The sequence below is a fragment of the Misgurnus anguillicaudatus genome, chromosome 3 (assembly GCF_027580225.2).
Source record: "Misgurnus anguillicaudatus chromosome 3, ASM2758022v2, whole genome shotgun sequence".
NCBI classification, from domain to species: domain Eukaryota; kingdom Metazoa; phylum Chordata; class Actinopteri; order Cypriniformes; family Cobitidae; genus Misgurnus; species Misgurnus anguillicaudatus.
In genome coordinates, this window is record NC_073339.2 from 41,554,222 (window position 1) to 41,577,342 (window position 23,121).

The 23,121-nt window shown below is 35.7% G+C and overlaps 1 protein-coding gene and 1 non-coding gene across 3 annotated transcripts; both read right to left on the reverse strand.

Moving 5' to 3' along the window:
- Positions 1-297: 297 nt before the first annotated feature.
- ern2 (endoplasmic reticulum to nucleus signaling 2) lies at positions 298-21,564 on the reverse strand. Of its 2 annotated transcripts, none has more exons than XM_073866218.1 (22): positions 21,217-21,564; positions 17,158-17,275; positions 16,494-16,527; positions 15,644-15,716; positions 15,488-15,560; positions 14,170-14,292; positions 13,982-14,086; positions 13,315-13,582; positions 11,393-11,471; positions 11,156-11,309; positions 10,693-10,820; positions 10,316-10,444; positions 7,938-8,157; positions 7,735-7,822; positions 6,478-6,667; positions 6,289-6,388; positions 5,943-6,142; positions 5,706-5,853; positions 3,645-3,772; positions 3,446-3,569; positions 2,527-2,594; positions 298-2,043 (listed from the first exon to the last, which is right to left on the reverse strand). In XM_073866218.1, the coding sequence occupies exons 1-22, from the start codon at positions 21,283-21,285 to the stop codon at positions 1,873-1,875; spliced, it is 2,790 nt and encodes a 929-aa protein (XP_073722319.1). In that variant the 5' UTR covers positions 21,286-21,564; the 3' UTR covers positions 298-1,872. The 2 variants fall into 2 exon arrangements, with proteins under 2 accessions (XP_073722319.1, XP_073722320.1); XM_073866219.1 differs by having other exon boundaries at positions 21,073-21,564.
- A 980-nt stretch (positions 21,565-22,544) lies between these two features.
- On the reverse strand, positions 22,545-22,652 carry LOC129445550 (U6 spliceosomal RNA). The gene has a single exon (XR_008644818.1). It is a non-coding gene; the product is annotated as a U6 spliceosomal RNA (small nuclear RNA).
- Between the last annotated feature and the right edge of the window lie 469 nt (positions 22,653-23,121).

A 23,121-nucleotide genomic window follows, 5' to 3' on the forward strand; every position in this document is an offset into this window, starting at 1 on the left:
ACCATCATGTTAGATCTTACAGATCCAAGATTTACATCAAGGTTTTATTAGATCTCTCTTTGTCAGAACACTGTTGGTTACTTAAAGATGAAACAGGTGTCATACCAAGCACATTTTGTGTCCACTACTTGTGAACACAATACAGACCACCCAAATTTAAAATAACAGTGATGAAATTAATAAAAATTAGTATTAAAAAATGTATAAAGGTTGGTTAAATACATATAGTGTATGGGTAAGACAATTACAATTGAAATACAATAATTTATTACTTTATTAAAGATATGCACACACAGATTGTTTTTATCTTATTTTTATTTATGTGCTTCATTTAATTCTGCATTTGTTTATGCATTAATGCATATTATAAATCGTTAAATACCAATTGAAATGTTCAAACGGGGAAAAGAATGCAAAATTTTATTCAAATATAATGGATTGTTTGCTTACAATGTATTCAATGACATTTTAAAGCATTGTGTTTTAGTTTACGATACATTAGTGACAAGTATAACCCAGAATATTTTTGGTATTAATGTAATATTTTCTTAAACAATCCCTGTCTTTTCATCAGTGCTAAAACTGGAGGCTAATACACTTCAATCTCACAAGTATGCACTCATACAAGTCTCTGTGATAAAGCTTGCACCAAGAACAAATACTCTGTTACACCAAATGTCATACAAAGGTGTCCTCTTGCGTAGAAGTGCACATGTAACATTACAATGACACAGGGTGAGGAAGCAAATATATCGTAGTCTAAGATTGTCATGTAAATTACCAAGACCAAATGGTATGTACAAATTTTTTAAATAAACCCATCATTATTTAAACAAAAGTAACATTTAACTTTAAAACAATAGAAAAAATTAAGATATTTTCTTGTGCATGTAAATAATGCTTGCCTGCACATTACATAGCACGTGTGTTCAACTTCATGCGGTGCTGCGCAGGCCGATGACAACAAATTACTTTGAAAGTGATTAGAAAGCAATGCATGTATTTTTATTTGGTAGAAAAACAAAGGCACTTCTCTTTCCAATCTTGTTTTTTTCCAACGTCCGCAACATTTAATTTATAAAAAGATAACATTTTTAAAAAAACAGTATAAAATTACTGAGTGATGGTAAAGGCTTATAATGTGCAATACGTGCTTATGTAACAAGCATTTTATTTGTGTACAGCAGGCTTGAAATACTGGGGAAATTAAACTGAATAAGAACGTATAACACCATATCTCTGTTTACAAGCTGTAAAACTCTAGGATGAAGATGAGGGATGTGTGATATCGTGTAGTAATGTAGCATAAACCCACGCTGAGAAAACATGGTGTACAATCCAGAGAATAAAATCTGTGTTTTTAAACTAAAAAATCATTTTAGTAAAGCAAAATATCAATAAATGATACCCTGACTTGACCTTAACTTTTCTTAGATTTTCATCACCTAAATATAAAAATACTTAAATAAAGTACCACCTATTAAAAATACAGGTAGCCTGCAGTCACCATCCTTTGTTTGGTGACCAAAAATGTCCCTTTTGGTGTTCCATACAGGATTGGAACATTTAGGGTTCGGGAAATTTGGGGTAAACTAACACACTCAGTAACCACAAATAATTTTGTTAATATGACCTGCGATTTGCACTTTAGACATTAACTATTCATCATCATCTATTTTTTAAGTCCAGTGGGGTACCTTGTTGAAAAGATTTTTTGACGAAGCAAAAATTGTCAGTAGTGTTCTGCAAACGAAAGCATTCACAGCTCTAAAATCCAGAAATATCGAACAGTGCTTTGCATTTTCCTCAAAGTCCTTATCTCTTCTCTTCGATCCCGTAAAATAACAAACAAGCATCAGTCTGTGGAGATGTTTAGTGGTGGTAGTACGGATGAAAGAGTCTCTCTGGGGCACAGATGCTAAGAGCTGAATGCGTATGAAGCAGTAACCGGGGGAAACGGGATGTAAAATACACCACGAATCCATCGGGGACTTCACCGAGGGCTGTTTGTACCTCAGGTGGCAGTTCGTGATAATGATGTTTCTGTTGGAAAACAAGTAGGAGAACAAAGGTCAGGTGTTTTATGGTCTGTGGATTCTTGCAACCTACACTTTTATCCCATCATTATTTTATAACCTAAAACTAAATGTTTATCTAGTACTGCTTAGAATAGCAACAGCACACCTCTGCTTGGCTAGCAGCGCAAAGGTCATGGGTTCGAATTCTAAGAAAAACTGGTAAAAAATTTTACCTTAAAATCAAGTCATTTTGGATAAAAGCGTCTGCCAAATGCATATGTTATAAAATATGAATATAAAAATAAACATCCTAGACACCAGACGACTCCATGCCAGATCCGCTCCGGAGCTGCCAACTTCGGCGCGGATCCGGCCTGGAGTCGACTGCTGTCTGGGATGTTTGTAGCACAAGCGATTACTTTAATAAAAATAAACAATTTGGGGGGGGGGGGGGGGTTAGTGGTTTAAAAATGACATTAATGGCAATGCTTGAACTTCACATACTTACTTTATTTCTCATTGCTCTAAGTAGATCTCTCACAGAATTCCCTTTATATGTGCGAAATTTTCTAAGATCTATCATAAAGGAAAACAGTCTACATTATATATTCAGGATTAAACATATAAAATCATAATGTTTTATAAACTGTTGTATAAATTGGTATTTTTGAGTAAGGGATAATGTAGAGGCAGCCGGTAGTTATCGGGAAATAAGCCCCGACGGTGTGATCAGGACCCGACGTGAAGCGGAGGGTCTTGTATCACACTGCAGGGGCTTATTTTCCCGATAACTACCGGCTGCCTCTACATTATCCCGCTTATTACACGGCTACTTGTCACATAAGAAAAAAAACGGACATGAATATGAATTTGAAACATTTTATTGGCATATTTGTTTTAAATTAACATTTTTATCGTTCCGTGAAACTTTGCACAGATGCATAAAATGATTGTAATACCTTATTAAGATCCTCTGCTTCATACTTGTCTGTCTCATTTTTTTCTTTTTTAGCCAGTCTTTGAGAAGTTTTAATGCCCATTCTGTATTTTTTGTGTGTTGGCTTCGTAGCTGTCATGCTCTATTTTGTCAAGTTCAGTCTCAGTAAGCTCTCTGTGTCTTGTCGTTGTTCGTTCTTCTATCCACTGTTTAAATGTTTTGTTTTTTCCGTACATGTTAAAATTAATGTCAAAATTTTCCATTCTTAATTATGGTTGTCCAGTGTTTGTCACAAGATGGCGCCAAACAGTAATCTTTATTGGTCTTTATTGGCGCGGAGCGATTTTAATCGTACAAGTAGTACCGGCTATGCATTATTACTTTGGAGCGGTTATTTTTTGAAAAGAACGAACCTGCAAATGTCTCAACTGACCAATCAGAATCAAGCATTCCAGAGAGCCGTGTAATAATGGTAAATAACAGTTCATACCAGCCTGAAGCGGCGCTGATATGTGCATCCTCCAGTTGGTTCTCACTACAGATCTTCCCGAGTTCTCCAGACGGGCCACTATGGGGCTTTCCGACGGCTCTTTCTCTATTCTGTCACTGACATCCTACAGACAAAAAACAGATGTCACGCCACATTCAATTTCAAGCATTGCGGGCTGCGTACGCGCACACAGACACACCTGAAAGAACTGCAGCTGTTTTTCTGGACTCCAGAAGAAGGGATGTTTAAGAACGGATGCTGCAGAGGGACGCGTCTCTGGTTCGGCACTGATCATCCGCTCGATGAGGTCACGGCCGATCACGTCCTCTAAAAACACAAACAGAAATGTTTACAGGTTAATCTAATACTAGTAATTGACCGGTTCAGATTTTTAATTTGTCGATATCTAGAGTGTTACTTTTGTTTCTTTATCTATATTTTGTTTGTTTTAGTCATCCAAACTTTACAATAAGGTTGTATTTGTTAAAATTACTAAATGCATAAGCTAACAGGAACTAACAATGAGCAGTTGTTTTTTGGCATTTATTCATCTTTTTTAATGTTAGTTAATATCAATAGAGTTATGTTAGTTTATTGTGCATTAATATATACAACTATATTAACTATATTGACTATGGAGCGGTTTCCCGGACAGGGATTAGACTAGTCCTTGACTAAAATAAATGTAAAGAGCTGTCCAAACTGAAAACAACTTGCGCTGACATATCTTAAAAATATCAGTGCCCTTTGTTTTGCCTCAAAATGCACGCCAGTACTGTTTTAAGTAAGGCATGTTTGTTAAAACTAGTTATATTTCCTAATTAAACTAAGGCCTAGTCCTGACTTACGCCAATCCATGTATAAATTATTTTATTCTGCTAAGTACAAAGGAAGATATTTTAAAGAGAGTGTTTGTAACAAAGCAGATCTGGGGCACCATTGACTTCCATTGTAAGGTTAAAGGATTAGTCCATTTTCTAAAAAAAAAAAAAAAATGAAGATAATTTACTCACCACCATGACATCCAAAATGTTAATGTCTTTCTTTGTTCAGTCGAGAAGAAATTATGTTTTTTTTTCAGGAAAAATTCCAGGATTTTTCTAATTTTAATGGACCCCAACATTTAACAGTTTTAATGTAGTTTAAAATTGCTGACTCTAAACGATCTCAAACGAGGCATAAGGGTCTTATCTAGTGAAACGATTGTCATTTTGGCAAGAAAAATAAAAAACATGCACTCCAAAACCACAACCTATCCTCTTCCTCCGGTCCTGTGACCTCACGTAATTGCGTAATGACGTCGAAAGGTCACGTGTTACATTATGAAACGCTTTAGTTTAAACAATAAACTGACACAAAAACATTAATTAGTATCATTCAACATACAACAATGTCAAAACGGTCCTCTTTCTCCACACTTGTAAACACTGGGGCGTGGTTTCGCACGTCATCCGTGACCTCTTGACGTGATGACGTATCACGTGAGGTCGCGCTGTCGCGTCACAGGACCGGAGGAAGACGAGAAGTTGTGGTTCAAAAGCGCACATTTTCAACTTTTCTCGCCAAAAATGACAATCGTTTTGCCAGATAAGACTCCCATGCCTCGTTTGAGACCATTTAGAGTCCTTTAAAACTGCAAATTTAAACCGCATTAAAACTGCCAAGTGCTGGGGTCCATCAAAATCAGAAAAATCCTGGAATGTCTTCCTCAAAAAACATAATTTCTTCTCGACCGAACAAAGAAAGACATCAACATTTTAGATGACATGGTGGTGAGTAAATGATCTGAATTTTTTTTTTAAGAAAATGTACCAATCCTTTAACCCTACAATGGAAGTCAATGGTGCCCCTAATCCGCCCTGCTTCAAACAATCCTTAAAATATTTTTCTTTGTATTTAGCTGAATAAAGTAATTTATACAAGGCTAGAACAACTCAAGGGGGAATAAATGATAGCAGAATTTACATTTTTGGGTGAACTGTCCCTTTAAGACAAAAAATTTAATCCAGGTAGATCGGGATTGAAACTTTCCTTAGCTACCTGAATTCACCCTACATAAAATATTGTCATGAATACAGTTTTGTCATAAATACAAAAAATCAGCTAATTGTTTATTTATTTATTTATTTATTTTTAGAAATGTGACAAATAAGCTTTAATAAAGAAACAAACTATTTGCCATTGTGGTCACCTGGCTCGAATTTGTTTAACAAAAGTGGACTCTGAAACAGAAAACACATTCACTCCCACACACAAATACCGTGTATATCCTCCATAAAGTGGTCGAGGTTATACACCCCGGACAGGATATTGGCTTGTCGTCGTAATGTATCACTGAATGGATGCTGTCCTTTGGACGTCACGTAATAAAACACACATCCTGCCGAGAATATATCCACAGCGCTGGTCTACAAAAAAATCAGAATTAAAGTATAAGGTTATAACACAGTTAATAATGTGGTTATATATATGCATCTACGTGTTTTGGCAGTCCTACAGGATTTCCTTTCGGATCATTTGTAAGTAACTCCGGGGCAATCCAGCCTTCAGTTCCTGGTATCCCAGAGCGTAGGCTAAAACTATGGCGACCATCTGGGAGCTTCTTACACAAGCCGAAATCTGAGATCACTGCCCGGACTCGACCCAATACACCAGGGAGAGAGAGCAAAATATTGCGTGGCTTTAAATCTCTGTGAACTGAATGAGAGAGGATCGTGTAATTAGTATTAACAATCCGTCGTCTGCTTGCATGACAAAATGAGGGCAGCATCCAATTACTCAATGGCATGAATGAACATAAATGTAATGCAATATGAGCGACTGTGAGGTGTTTTGGGACTTACCGATGTTGAGGGAGTGAAGGTGATTGAGGCCACACATGGTCTGCTCCAGCAGCGACACCGGGTTTAGGCTTGAGTAAGGGCAGCTTGGGTCCTCAACGTACTGCATGCAAAAAACAATACAACATTTGTGATTATACACTTGCATTTGTTGAAAAGTGTAGCATCACTTAGTAATATTATCACACACACCTGTTGGAGCGTAACGGCACACAGTTCAATGGCGATGTACGTGAACTGTCTGTCCCGTTCTGTGCAGAAGTAACGGATGACATTGGGATGTTCGTCTGATTCCCTGAGCAGCTGAACTTCTCGCTCCGCAAATTCCACGCATTCGGGAAGGATTCGCTTTACTGCCACACGCCTGCCGTCAAAATGTCCCCTGCAAACACGCTATTGTTATTAGTATACAAGTATAATGAACATAACTGCTCCATTACAATCCCTCAGAAATAAATGTCAATTATTTTTAATTTAAAGGTCCAGTGTGTAGACTGTTAGCGGCATCTAGCGGTGAGACTGTGAATTGCAACCAGCGGCTCAGTCCACATCTTACTCGAAACGCATAGTGAAGCAACGGTAGGTGCCATAGGACAAATATAGAGACAGAGCTCGTTTAAATGCTCGTTTTTTGAAGTCGACAGCTTATAAAAACGTATGTTTTTTTTTTGCTTGTTAGATGTACACCTTGTCACACAGCAGCTTTTAGGTATTATTCTGTTTTTAAGTTTAATCTGTAAATAAGTTTTTATAAGCTGTCGACCCCAAAAAACTAGCATTTAAAGACACAAAAATGGATACAGGCAACTTTTCATAGTACTTCTATTAGTAGAACTGCGTCCACTAGGGGGAAACATAGTCGGCGATCCACTTTATTCTCCTTAAAGGCTGGGTTTTACGGCTCGACAGCTTATAAAAACTTATTTCTGGGTTCTTTGGCTTGTTAGCTGTACATATTGTCACACAGCAGCTTTTAGGCATTACTCTGTTTTTGTTATAAGCCAGAAATGACAAGGAGGCGGCTTCTCGCAATACAAAGTCAATGGAGACGGTTGGATTGCGTTCCCCCCCGGTGGGCGTGGTTTTCAAATTTGCATAACTGCGCTCTGTCTCTATGTCATCGTCAAAGACTAAATAGTGACGAAACGCACTTCCATATAAGGGGACACGCGGTGTATGTAGATAAAAACGGCTCATACTAAGGTAATAAAAACAATACAGTCCATTATGTAAGGTCTTTATACACCACTGATAATATAGTTATGTATATTATATTGCATTTTTGGTCAAGAGATCCACCTAAAAGTTACACAATGCACTTTTAGATATAAAGAATAGCAACATAGATGCTTGCATTAGTAAACAGCGCTAAAATATAAACTCTATCCATAACATTAGACAAGGAAATAATTTTTGAGCAAAAGCCATTCTCAGTTTATAAAAACACACCGGAAAACAAATGTTCCCGCCGTTCCATGTCCCAGCACCTCAGCAGGACTGAAGGAGATTTTTCCAACCTCCAAAACTTCAGGCTGTTCATCTGAATGAAACATGCACACAACACCAGTTAAATGAGATAAACAAGAAAACATGTTTAAAACAGGTTTGCAAAATCTAAAATTGTTAAAGGTGTAGATTCAGAATGGTCTACGCATTTTGCGATTGGCTGACTGCTGCTCCTGAGGCGGAGTCTTTGCTTGAGAACGGCCGGGTTTGATTGGATGCAACAGAACTAGTCTTCTCTGAATGGCTGTTATTGCTGTAGGATGATGAGGAGGGTGGAGAGTTGGGTTCTGTTGAAGGATTCTGATTGGTCAGTGTGGTCAGATGGTTGAAGTCCATAGGCTCATCAGATTTCTGGGACTTGACAGGCTGATAAAACAAAATGTATTAGGTCTATGAATGTTATTTCAAAGTATTTTAAACTAATTTATTTCCAAAGAAGGTTTCATGACCGTTTTAAATAAGCACTAATGGCCCGCTCACACCAAGAATGATAACTATAAAGATCAAGTTTAAAATATAAGTGAATAGCAGAGTTCACATGACAATTATAACAATACAGAGGAATGATATTGTTGGGATCACTTTCAGAAATGTTTTCCAGCTGATGAATAATACATTTTTAGGTGTTAAATAATGACGCAAATACCACAAAATCAACAATCTTAAAGGGGACATATAATGAAAATCTGACTTTTCCATGTTTAAGTGTTATAATTGGGTCCCCAGTGCTTCTAGCAACCTAGATAATGTGAAAAAGATCAACCCAGTAACTTAGTTTTGGTAAACCATTCTCCGCAAGCATGTGAAAAAATTGAAATGTGTCTCCCCTTGTGATGTAACAAGGGGATAATAATGCCCCTTAATCTGCACTATCCAACCACAGCACTGCTATTTAGTGCAGAGATCAGCTCATATGCATTTCAACGGGCACACCCAAAACAGCACATTTTTGCTCACACCTACAAAGTTGCAATTTTAGAATGCTATAATAAATTATCTATATGGTATTTTGAGATAAAACTTCACATATGTACTCTGGAGACACCAAAGATGTATTTGACATCTTAAAAAAGTCTTATGAAATGTCCCCTTTAAGCCCGGTCTGTTTTTTTACGTATACATGAACATACCACACAGCCTTGCAAAGCATAGTTTATTTGACTCATACGTGTACGCAGACGTTCGACGTATGCGCATTGCGACATTATGCAACACATCTCCTGTACGTACATATGCAACCTGTGTGTACAATATACGCAGGGTTTCAAAAAGGTCTGATGACGAAAATTGCGCCACATGCACTGTACGCTAGTGATGGGAGAAACTAAGCTTTACGAAGCTTCGAATCAATTGAACCAATTACTTCGGAAATTGATTCAGTTTTTTGAAGCGTTCGAAACACCATACACGCTCGGACACCTGCTGGTCAAAATAGTGTGAAAGCAACAAAATCTGTCCAAACATTTTACACTTTTTAAAAAATAATAGCAATAGTGTTCTTAAAATATGTTTTTAAGAAAAATTAATTATTTAATTTAAATAAAAGTGTATTCTGTGTTTTTAGTTTTATTTATGGCAAACAAATCATTAAAACGAACTCCCTTTTTAATTATGCACATTTTTGTCATTAAATCTGTCTATAAACAAAAAGTAGACAAAATTGTGGTGTTATTAGTCAGAAGGATGAGTGTTTTATAACTTTTACAATAAAACTGACCTGAGTTCACCTTGTAGTCATTTGGGATCAACTCCCCCTAGTGGTGAATCCTCGGATTTTCGAAACATTTCGAAACCGTTATGACGTAATGAAGCCTCGTTTGCTAAAATCACGTGACTTTGGCCAGTTTGAATCAAGCTCCGAACCAATGATTTGAAACAAAAGATTCGTAAATGTTTCGAAGCCTCATGAAGCATGCTTCGAATTCGCCCATCACTACTGTACGCATCACGTACGCATAAAACCTGATCATACTTTAGTAAATCACGTTGCGTGATTAATTAAAAAACTCTCCTCTCATAAATTTTGCATCTAAATGAGAAACTCATACAAATGCATGCAATAAGGTCAATCGCAAAATCCACAGCCTTTTCAACGCACATTTTTCACTGCCAATAGTTTTTTAACGGCAAAAGAGATGTTTGCTCCGGTGAGAACTGTAAATCTGGCCCTTGGTTTGAGCGGGCTTTAAACAAATAGTTCACGCAAATGTAAAAATTTATTTCGAAATTTCCTCACCCCATGACATTACATTAATATGCGACATATCGATCGCTCCATAAGCTCGAAATATGCATCATTTTTTCTCACAAACATATTCTTGCTCTTCAGAAGACATTTAGGGGGGTTTCATACTAGCACTTTTGGTGTGCAACCGGGTTAGATTGCCACCAGAGTTTGGTTCGTGAGAATGACGTGAACATTGTTTTCCGAACTCGTGTGAGTGCCCCTAAAAAGAGTGTTTAGTGTGGACTGCGATATGGTACAGGTGGCACTAACATCAAGTTAACACACAAACTCTCTTACCCTATTGTGTTTTAGCAGAAAAGCAATCCACGCCCCTAAAAGCAGTGTCACTACCAACACAGTCATTGGGTCAGAGGTCAAGGAGTCGGGCAACATGGGTGAAGAGTTGCGCTGTGTTACTGGCGGCAACTACGGAAAAAAACATGACAACAATGTAAACAAGATTGTGATTGTCCCTCCTGTAACTGATTATGCAGATTATGTCAAAACCGAATTGGACTATAAATACAGTATCAATCACTTTTATTTTTATTATGCGAAAAATCTGTGTACCGCAGAAGAACACAAAATTATTATAAATATATTTATATAAAATAAATTATATTTGGGTGTACCGGCCCTTTAAGAGTGTGCACTGAAGTATGCATTGGACTCACTGGGTGAGAGACAGGACGGAAAGAAGAACCAGAACCTTGAGGTGGGATCACATCACCGGAGCGCCGTAGGTTCTCCGGGAAATCTCTTAACATGGTGGTGTGAGCCAAAGGAGGAACCTCATGGTGACCTATACAAATAACACACACAACAAACATAAGATTTGTCAAAACATAATACAGGTCCAAAATTGCATACCTACCTGTTGTGGCCTAATAGTTAGAGAATCCCGAGAGTTGCCGGTTTGAGTCTCACAACACCTTTGTACCTATAAAGTTCATGTTAGTACCTCAAAGGTACATATTGGTACTAAGTGTATACATATCTGTACATAAATGATAAATATTATGACCTTTTAAAAGGTACTGCCCCAGTGACAGCATATTTTGACAATATTTTCTATTTCGGCATGTTTGTTAATACATGAAGGTACAGTAAATTTCAGTGCATGTGAATGGATCGTACCGATCAGCAGCCAGTTATTTTGCAGAGAGCTGGTGCTTCCTGGTGGATACTTCACATCAGTGCTGGGTGTGATCTCGCATTCAGCCCGCCCATTTCCCATTGTGACGCCAGCTGTGATCGGCCCCTCGATTCGTGCAAGAGTAATACCTTGCGGCTGCCAAGGCAACAGGATAAGGTTAATAACAGGGAGGTGGAACTCAATACGGGTGGTTTTAAAAGACGGGCTGGAAAACTTACAACTATTGCCACTCCCTGGTGCACAAGAGAGGAAGAAGCATACAGATGAGAGTCCATCTTGCCAACATAAAGGGTGGGACTATCAAGAGATGCGCACACACAAGTAAATTTAATTACAATATGGTAACAGTTAAGTAATTATTTAGAGTTAATATGTGAAATTAAATATTCAAAGGATTTTTTTGTTGGTTAACTGCAAGGAAACACACATGTATACTGATACAATGTATAGCTCGAAAGGACTGAAGGTTACTTTGTATAAAGTGTCTGAAAAAATTTATATTTTTATTTAGTCATTTTTTCCCTGCATCATATTTCGTTTTTTATTTGTACGATAGGATTTCTATTACTGTTAACTTCTGTGTAAAGTCCGACTAATATATATATATATATATATATATATATATATATATATATATATATATATATATATATATATATATATATATATATATATATATATATATATATATATATATATATATATATATATATATATAGTTTCAGTGACACCACAAAAAATATAAAATATGTAATATTGACCCCAAGGCCAAATTTGAATGATTAAAAAACGGAATAAAATATGTTAATAATAATAATAAATAAATAAACATTTTAATAACTAAAATAAATAAATAAATAAATAAAAATAAGTTATCAAATTTGCTGAAACCACACCCACTTGCGGGAAAGCTGCCGTCTCTCTCAACTCTAAACAAAAATAGGCGTTTCCCAATTTTAGGGCATCTTCAAACTGAAATAGGAGTTAAAAAATAATTATGTATGGCTTTTCAGGGCTTCAATACTTTTTTGATTGGATGGTTTAAAACGCTCAATCCCAGTCTGAAAACACCCCAAAATCAGGAAACACCCATTTTTTGTTCCGCAGAGACCGTTTTGCGCGATGCGTGAAGTCGAACAAGTCTGTTGTGTCCCGCTAACAATCGTTGTGGGCGGAGACAGCAAGTGACGCAACTCCCCCAGCAGGCTAGACCAGTGGTTTTCAAACTGGGGGCCGCGAAATGGTGCCAGGGGGGCCCCAGTTTTATGACATTTTATGAAATACATTAATTTATCATGAATTCTGTGTAATTAAACCTAAAAAAAAATAAGGCTACTAACCAAAATAGCTACTTTTTTGTATAATTGAATGTTTTTTTATTAAAATGTTGGGTTTTAGAAAAAAAAAATTGTCACAAATTTTCTTTGGGGGGCCGCGAAGGAATGCACCGAACACAAGGGGGGCTGCACGCTGAAAAAGTTTGGGAACCACTGGGCTAGACCGTCTCATTTCAGTTTGCTTGGTGGATAAAAAATAACTAAAAATCAAACACATAAAAGACTTCTTTCCAAAACTCTCGTTTTACCTAATCTTGATACATAATGGTAAGCTTATAATAACGTTTTATAATTTGAGGTAATTGTTTTATGTCAATCCGCAAAACCGCTATTATCCACCAGGCGGCGCACTTCCGCAACTTATAAAACCCGGAAATATCGCCCGTGGGCAAACAGCCGTTTTGAGGATCGTCTTGCATTAGATCTCAGCATTTTTGCTCAAAATTTGGTGTTTTTGAAGAAACCTACCTATATTTGATAGGTGATAAAAAGTGAACTGATGAAGATAGGATGAAACAGTGTTTTTGTTTGAAAGCAGAGGGTCTGTTCTTTCCTTTTATATATTGTATGTTTTTTTATTTAAAAAAGAGCATTTTTTTAGGAGGCATTAAACTTTTGTGAAAATCAAGAGAAATGCTTGTGGGGAAAGAGTAGAGTTAAATACATAAAGTAACCTGCAGTTATATGTTTCAAACAGAGATGGCGATAGAGAGGAAAAAGTTATGGAGTGCATTTTTAAAAAAAGAGAATAGGAAAACTTTTATGGGATTAGCAGAGTGTTTCTGTATATATATATATCTTACACTAGCTGAGTCTTGGTGCTATGCTTCTCCTTTGTAAACTGGTAGGTCCACTTCATGGTTTGGGACTGTGTGTTTTCAGCAGTAAAGGTTAAGTAACGGAGCGTCTCTGTGGCGACTGTCAGGTGTGGAGCTCGCCACAGGCTGTCCTGACTCCAGAGGTAAAACCCGGCCACTGGAGAATCAAACTTCTGCATCCACAAAACCTCGCCGGAGTCCCGATCCACTGTGACCACCAGACCGTCTCCACTGGATGCGAAGTGAGACATCTCTGCATGAAACACAAAACATCCTTTTATTGCATTTTTGCACATTTCCATATTTATTTACCTTACGCATTACGCTTTGACCCAAATAGTGCATTTAAGGTACAGTATAGTATACATTTGATCAGTTTGTGGGTTCCCTGCATGGGTATCAAGCCATTTGCACTGCTAATGCTAAACTCTACCCACTGAGCTCCAGGAACACCTAAATTATTAAAATCATTCTACATAACTTAAAGTACATACTGTGGTATAACCTTAAGGTCATGTCGAAGATTGAAATGAATGCTTGAAATCAAACTGTAATGCTCCATAATTACGTAATGAGACTTTAGCTTGGTTTTCGCAGGATCACATACAACAAATTGAATATACATGCTTGTAAAATCTTGTGAATTACTTACTGTATTCATAATTTTTGTCATCATACAGAGGGGCGGAGTAGTCATTGTAGGTAGCATTCCACCGAAGCTCCTGAGACTTTGTATCATACATTGTGATCATATATTCTACACATGAAAACAGAATATGGACAATAAATGATGTGACATATATTGTAATAGGTGTGTGTGTGTGTGTGTGTGTGTTCTACCTGTGCGACCAATGTACAAGAGAGGAGCTGATGGGCATATAGAGTCCGAGGACGAGGTGCTTAAACTCGTCTGCTTTTCACCTGTCTGTGGATCCACCACAAACCAAGTGTCCTGCTTTTTTCCTGAGAATATACACAACATGAAACATAAACATTTATTTATGAACACACTGTCATGTTGTAGAAATTCGTGATCACAGGATAAAAATGATTTCTTGCAATGATTTTACAAGATGTAAGATAAATTTCAGATGTGCCTAGAATGTGAAATTTCAGCTCAAAATACATCACAGATAATTTCTTATAGCGTGTCCAAAATGGCCCTATAAAAACACGTTTTTCATGTGTGTTCCTTTTTAAATGCAAATGAGCTACAGCTCCTCAATCCCTTAACAACAGCTTAGGTTAAAATAGATCTAATTCCTGTGAATTCAGCCTGAGACAAAAGTATATTTAGCCGCATTAGCGCTACAACAAACACATTTAGAAAAGCTTTTGGGTAAAAATAACCAGTCAGTCAGTGGCTGTGGGAGGGGGATAATCAGTGTGACATCACATTAACAAGAGAGTCAAAACAGCATGTCTAATGAGACAGCTTTGGTTTAATGGGAATTAAAAAAGGAAAGAGAGTTTATATTTTTCATTGTAGCCTTGTTGTGTTCACACACAGTCTACACATTCATGTCCAAAAGTGGATTTGCATAATATGTGCCCTTTAAAAGGCAAAAACCTACCTACAAAAACGAGAGGACTTTTTCATAATGAACAAAATATTAAAGGAACATGCCAACACTTTGGGACTTTATCGTATTCACCGTATCCCCCAGAGTCAGACAAATCCATACACACCCTTCTCATCTCCGTGCGCGCTGCAACTCTGTCTGACGCAGCCCCCGCTAGCTTAGCTTAGCACAAAGACTGGAAGTGAATGGCTCCAGCTAGCATACTGCTCCCAATAAGAGACAAAATAACGCAAACATTTTCCTTTTTTATGTTGTGATTTGTATAGTCACACTGTGTACAAATAACAAGGTCATATGAGACACGGCAATCTTTTAACAGTATATACTGGGAACTATAGTATGCTAGCAGTATGCTAGCTGGAGCCATTTACTTCCAGTCTTTGTGCTAAGCTAAGCTAGCGGTGGGTGCGTCAGACAGAGTAACAGGACACACGGAGATGAAAAAGGTATGTATGGACTTATCTAACTCTGTGGGATATGGTGAATAAGCTAAAATCCCAAAATGTCGGCGTGTTCCTTTTAGATCAAAAAGGCTTTCAGTGCATCTTTCATTTTTCAAATATGTTTCATGTTACCCGTGTATAGCACTCCATCTGAACTCCTGCATGGAGATGACTGCACCAATTCTGGAATAGTAAATGGGAGTTTCTGTACAGAAAAGGAGTCACATAAATTACACAAATTCTCACTTGTCCCTGACAAACACATTCAGGCCTTTCCATGACACTCACCATAAGACCCTCTTTGCGTTTGCCGCCTAATACATACAGACTGCCATCATTCGGATCTGGTAAAAAGCCTGGCCTGCAAATGGAAACAGGCAATTTAAAGCATTACTCCACTTTCTTTTGAAAAAAAAAATTACTCACCCCCATGTCATCCAAGATGTTTATTTCTTTCTGTGTTTAATTGAAAAATAATTATGTTTTTTGAGGAAGACATTTCAGGATTTTTCTCCATATAGTGGACTTTAATAGACCTCCAAAGTTTAAATGCAGCTTTAAAGGCCTCTAAACGATCCCAACCGAGGCCTAAGGGTCTTATTTAACTAAACGATTGTCATTTTTGGCAAAAAAATTTAACAATTACTTTCATACCACAACTTCTCGTCTTGCATTAGCCGTGTGACGTGCCAGCGCGGCCGTATTACGTAAAAAATGAATTAGCATCATAGCACATACATAGCACATATGTTTGCATACTTGACCTTTCGACGTGATTACTCAATACATAAGGACACGCTGGCTCATCACAAGGCTAGTCCAAGACGAGAAGTTGTGGTTGAAAAGTTTTTTTTGGGGTGAAAATGACGATCGCTTTGCTTATGCGGTGGGGATCGTTTAGAGCCCTTTGCAGCTGCATTAAAATTGTTAACTGTTGAGGTCCACTAAAGTGCATTATATGGAGAAAAATTCTGGAATGTTTTCTTCTCGACTGAACAAAGAAAAACATAAACATCTTGAATAATGGGGGTGGTTTTAGAAGGTAATTTTTTTATGAAAGTGTAATATTCCAAGTCATACATGGTATCAATGTATATTTGTATCGAGTATATTTATCTACTTTCTTTTAAATACTTACTCTTGGAAATAGACAGGAACCTGTATGATGGGATCTAGAAATAAGATGGAAATATAAAAAATATATTTACACACTTAATTTCATAACAATAACTGGAATGGAATAAGCTGGGTGACATTAATGTTCAATTAATAATTTTTCAGTCATGACCTTACTCAGTCAATATTAAAGTTTAGGGCTGTCAAAAGATTAATCGCAATTAATTGCATACAAAATAAAAGTTTGTTTTTGCATAATATATGTGTGTGCACTGTGTGTAATTATTTTGCATATATAAATACAAACACATGCATGTATGTACTTAAGAAAATTTACATGTATATATATATTATATTATATATATATATATATATATATATATATATATATATATATATATATATATATATATATATATATATATATATATATATATAATATATTATATTATATTATATCTAAATAAAAAAATCTTAAATGTATACATGTATTCCTGTATTTATATATGCATAATAATTAAAATTTTATTTTGTATGCGATTAATCACGATAAATATTTTGACAGCCCTAATATTTTTGCAGAACTTATATATTTTTCTTTACATTATGTATTTGTTTTATAGTAAATCAGAAAAGACTTTAGCTGGGTTTCAGAGACTGGGTGACATATATTTATGCATTTATACCTTCCTTCAGTGTCCATTTGATGTCTCCTGTTTGTTTACTAACAGCGTGTAAACTTCCATCCAGTGTGGAGACAAAGAGAAGAGATTCTGGTAGAGATACTGAACTTCCACCTTCACACTAAGAAATAGGCAGTAAAACATCAAATCAGATGTTTGGTCAAGCACTATGACAAGTTTATTTACGCCAACAAGTATAAAACACACTAACACACATACCACACTGTAGTGATACGACTATTTATAAATAATTGATACTTGATATATAGCCTTAAAAATAAAGAGAGAGAGAGAGCGAGAGCGAGAGCGAGAGAGAGAGAGATATGTATGTGTTCAGTTAACAGAAAATTTCTAATAACCAGGATATCCTGCTTCACAGTCACTAACACCCCACCTATGTTTACCAAAACTGCCTGACATTATGTTGAATGTTGAACAAAAGTTAAGTAAACTATGATTAAGTCAATATCACAAATGTGTACCATGCAACATTTATAAACTTAGTTTCAAATTTCTTTTGGCACAGGCTGTGGGAAACCTTTTCTGATAACTTCCCTGTTTTATCTTTGTCAATTTCTTGGTCAAAATGTGTTTTCTTATTAGTTTATGATTACACCTATTAGTTGCACTTCTAAGTAGAATTATTATATAACAGAATCATATCTATCAATGTCAAGCCTACCATATAATTATTTAGTATTTGTTATTAAAGGGACAGTTCACCCAAAAATTAAAATTTTGTCATAATTTACTTATTCTCATGGTGTATGTGTATGTAAGAATAATATAAACAAAACCACATCTTTTCAAAACATTAGGATGTTTATCTAACAAACCCACTCTGAACAATTGAGAAAGGCATTTTGTTCCACCTAAGGTCAAAGAAACTTGTCCTAATATTTATCCAGTTTCCATTTTTCTTCATAAGCGATTTAAATTTGACAAGGTGGGGTGTGTTTTTATGATGAATCTCTAGAACATTCATTTTTTACATGTTCCATTTCAAACCAGTTTTGGTGTGATGCCAGAAACTGGCTAACCTTAAAGCAACACCAAAGAGTTTTTTTTACCTAAAATAACGTTTCCAAAAAAGTTTCAGTCGTTCATCCACTCGAAACACACTGAAATGCACTTTCACATTCGCTTTGCAGCCCTCTATCGGACAAAACCGCACTAAAGAAGTTTCCAACTGTCGGGTCGCGGTCCTGTAGTTCGAGTGAAAACTACAAAAACTTTCTTTATGGCAGACCTACAATCCAATCAGAGCCAGCTATGCTGCAGTAGGCTAAATTACTTACGACAGTGTTAATGGACAATTCCGCTTCTAACCTGTAGGGGGAGCAAAGCGCAAAAACTCTTTAGTGTTGCTTTAAAGGGGACATGCCACAATACATTTTTTAAGATGTCAAATAAATCTTTGGTGTCCCCAGAGCACATTTATAAAGTTTTAGCTAAAAAAATATATAGATAATTTATTACAGCATGTTAAAATTGCCACTTTGTAAGTGTGAGCAACAATGTGCTGTTTTGGGTGTCTCCTTTAAAATGCAAATGAGCAGATGAAGTGCAAACACTGATCACAATAATGGTGATTGTTGCAATTCAAACTCAATTGTGTTTTAAATTATTATTTTTAATCTTTTTTCTGCAATAAATGGCAGTGCCGTGTGTGCATAGTGCAGTTAAATTGGTGGTATTATTATAATAAGATCCCCTTATGACATCATAAGGAGAGCCAAATTTCAATGACCTAATTTTTCACGTTCTTGCAGAGAATGATTTACCAAAACTAAGTTACTAGGTTGATCTTTTTCACATTTTCTAGGTTGATAGAAGCACTGGCACTTACACATGGAACAAGTCAAATTTTCATGCCATGGCCCCTTTAAAAATGTCAAACATCCCTGTGTTTAGCATGTACCATATTCTGTTTTATGTTGATGGTTGAAATAATCCAACATCAGACATTGTTAATATTGTTTTCCTACCTGCTAAATATCATATTCATTGCTGTAAGTGGAGAAATTATCACCCATGCTTTCAACACTTTAACTGTTCAAACTAACTAAAAATTAAAAAAAGGAACATTGGTTGCCAAAACGGCCAAAAAAATCTAACACACTGAGTGCGTATCTGTTGATAATGTATAACTTGCGAAAACATTGCACAATTTCCTTCTTTCACTGAAATAAAACAGAAAAAAATGTATTACATTTTCTTAGACAAACATGTCATGAAGCTTTTTATGAAGCAGAAAAAACATAAGAACTGTCTCAAAAGTGTTCAATCATACTAGAATATGCAAAAAAATCTATTATGAACGTCCTGGAGAAATTTACATTATTCTTTATCTTTGCATTTTTATTTTAAAGGTCTCTGGGCAAACGGTAATACAGGTTTGCAAACTACAATACTGTGCAAGACTTTTTCTATACATTCAGTTTATTTATTTGGAGTTATAGTATAGCATATTTTCCTATTTTAAATTATGTTAAAGATTTCAGTAACATCTCATTTGAAAAAATGGGTTTTATTCCAGAGAGCACACTGATAAACTGATAAAATGTATAACTTGAATGCACTGTAAGTCACTTTGGATTAACTCATCTGGTAAACGCATTAAATGTAATAAACTCTGAAGGTCCGCCAGGGAAACTATGGGATCCGGGACGCTCCTTTGGCAAACATTCAGATGCACTCTTATTTCGGATTCCTGCTTGCAGGTTCCTATGCTACTCTTGTCCCAAAATATAACTGTCAAAACTTAAGGGTAAGAAAGAAAAATATGGCATAACCCAAAAGAAAGAAAAATCATATCTTTATAAGATCTCAATGAGATTAAATTGAGAACAAGTTTCTTGTGTCACATATATTTCTCCTGGAAAAAGACCAAGAAATCTCACAAATGTCTCCAAAAGTTTCAGAGATCTTAACAATGTCACTCCATTTGCCAAGTCTGTAATCAACAACAACTAACAAACACAACACTGATCATCTCATATGTTCAATGTAGGGATGCATAACGATTAATCGTGATTAATCTGTAGCAGAATAAAAGTTTTTGTTTACATCATATATGTGTGTGAACTGTGTATAATAACTTTGTATAGATAAATGCACACACATGCATGAATATATTTAAGAAATGTTTACATACATTTGTATATTTATGTATAATTTATATAATATATAAATACTTAATATATCAATATATATTTTTCTTAAAATGATACATGCATGTGTGCATATTTATATATACATAATTATTATACACAGTTTACACACATATATGATGTAAACAAAAACCTTTATTCTGCTATAGATTAATCACGATTAATCGTTATGCATCCCTAATAATTTGTTATAACAAACACGTGCATGGTTAAATGTCAGGCATGAAACTGTTATAAGTGCACAAACTAAAGCAATCATCAGCTTCTGCAGAATACAAAAGAAGATATGATGAAGAATGCTGGTAACCAGTTAACTAATTAATTTTGGTACTCATTGACTCTTACGGCATGGACACAAAACCAATACATTTCTCAAAATATCTTTTTTTGTGTGTGTTACAAATAAGAAAGTCATACAGGTTTTGAACAACATGAGGATGAAAAAATTATAACTTATTTTTGGATGAACTAGTGCTACAATATTTAAATTTTTAAAATTATTGTAAATAAAGTATTTTCACGAAACTGATTTTTTATCTAATATGGTTATTTTTTTGGTATTTTGTGTAAGTTAAATAGATGGGGGAAATTGCATATACGTGATTTTGTTTTATTAATTTATTTTTTGTGTTTTTATTTGGCTCGTGGGCTTCTCTGAATCTTTTGTTTTATAATCTGCATCTCTCTCTGTCATATATAAATATATACACAATAAATGTTCGTTTAAAAAACGAAAGAAACTCACTTTCTCTCTCTCCAACACACACACTGTCATTTCGTGCACCCCAGGTCACCCCGCCTCTGGGGAGCCAAAAATAGCCCTGTCTTCATGAATCCCCTATGATGACCAGCAACAAGTAAACACTAAGATCCAGTGCCCCGATTTTACCTTTGCAACGTTCCCAAAGAGGCAAAACAAAGCCAGTAACAGGTGTCTCCAGTCCACGAGGCTCTCCATGATCCTAACAGATCTGTCAGATGTTAAATGTGCGATTTGTTCTTGGTGCCCGTCAGTAAATACAAGCTAAGGTCGAACGGATTGTAAACTCCTTCATGATCACGAACAGTCTGGAAAACTTCACGACGACATGCTCACATGTAAACAGCACTGCTACCGTTCAGTAGATGTGTGGTAAAAGACAAGCAACCAGTCTGAAAATATAATAACAAATATTGGACATTTCCGCGTTGGGACGGAACTGGTGATGTCACACAATCAAAGAGCCTACTGTACAAACCGAGAAGGCTCGGCCATGTCTGTTTGATTGACAGCTCGTCTGACCAATGGCGTCTCGCTGCGTTAGCTACAAGGCGGAGATTTCGAGAAAACTATGTCATTTCAAACACGTGGAGCAATAACAAAGCGACTGACAACTGACATGTTTTTTCGCTTTTTTAACGAAGCCCTTCTAAATTCAACACAGAATGTTCTCTCTGCTTATTAGATGGGAAATACAAGCGACTTATTTGTTCGCACTGTTTTAATAATGACACGAAAGATTAGTAACATTGGTTAATAAATAATAAATTGTCAAACACTGTTTTTGTTCCGTCATTTTCTCAGTATTGTCCTTTCAAAATGTACAGAAACAATGGACATTCATTACATCGAGAAAATGTTCGTCAACAGATATTGTCAACTCATGTGAAAATACAGTTGGCTTTATGCAGATTAAAGCTTTTTTTGGTTTAATAACACAAATAAATGATTTAGTGTTAATTTAATATTTAGTAATTTAGTATTATATAGTGTGTGTAAAAGTGATGCAGATGTATTTGTCTACTAAAATAAAAAATACTGTAGTACACTTTAGTATTTACTATAATTATAGTTAATCATAGTATAATTACTGTAGTGTACTAAAGTACATTAATAAATTGTAGTATAATGTAGTTTACTTTAATATTTACTATTGTAAGGTTCAAAAACACTATAGTATCTTTGTATCTTACTTTCTACAAGATTTTTCTTGTGAGTGCCCATTAGTACAGCATGGGAAAATGGGTTTAATTGTTTTAAACCAACAAGTGTACGACGATCGTGGTGCGTGTACTTATGCCATGCACTTTGCTGCCATCTAGTGGGGACAAGCTATTATAGCAATATTAGAACACACCATTCAAACTTGGGCTGTCTTGAATGTGATTACATTCTTATGATTGTAGAGTAATTTTTGTAACTTCATGTAGTTTTGATTAAAATTTTTGAAAAACGCGAAAATTTGGATCCGCTTCACGATTATGCGTGTCATCCTTGCTACAGGGGCCATGCTAATCTTCTCTGTATCGATCCAATTTTATTATATGTGCTATCTGTGACAGCACGACTGCATAGCCAGATCTACTATATTAAATAGTCCAAGTTCTTCTCTATCACTAACCACGATGGTAATAAACACATTTACAAAAAAATACCCGTATATATAATAATAGTGCTGAATAGATGAAACATTAAGTGCGTTTAAAAAAAAATGTTACGTAAATTTGTTCAGATTTTGGTTGTTTGGGTGCGCTGTGTGTAGATCTGCAGGAATATGCAAAGTACAGCCCCGTAATAAATATTAATATTTCAAAGGTGCAAATATGATTGGTCGCCGTCATTCTGCAAATTCATTAGGTGTGTCCCATACTGGCAAACGTAGTGGTAACGTATTTCTAAACTAAGATAGTATTTTCTTTTTTTAACAACAAAAACAATCGTACAGTTATTATTATACATAAACGTATTAAATTATAACGAAAGTAATAATGTATTAAATTAACGTATTTAATTAAATTATAGTTTTAAAGTCTT

What these genes read in the sequence shown, in the direction of transcription:
- ern2 (XM_073866218.1), bottom strand. Translation starts at nt 21,285, where the DNA reads ATGGAGAGCCTCGTGGACTGGAGACACCTGTTACTGGCTTTGTTTTGC. An exon ending in TCTTTGGGAACGTTGCAAAG is followed by an intron (nt 17,276 to 21,216) that starts GTAAAATCGGGG and finishes CCTATTTCTTAG; the next exon opens with TGTGAAGGTGGAAGTTCAGT. An exon ending in ATCAGCGCCGCTTCAGGCTG is followed by an intron (nt 2,595 to 3,445) that starts GTATGAACTGTT and finishes CCTTTATGATAG; the next exon opens with ATCTTAGAAAATTTCGCACA.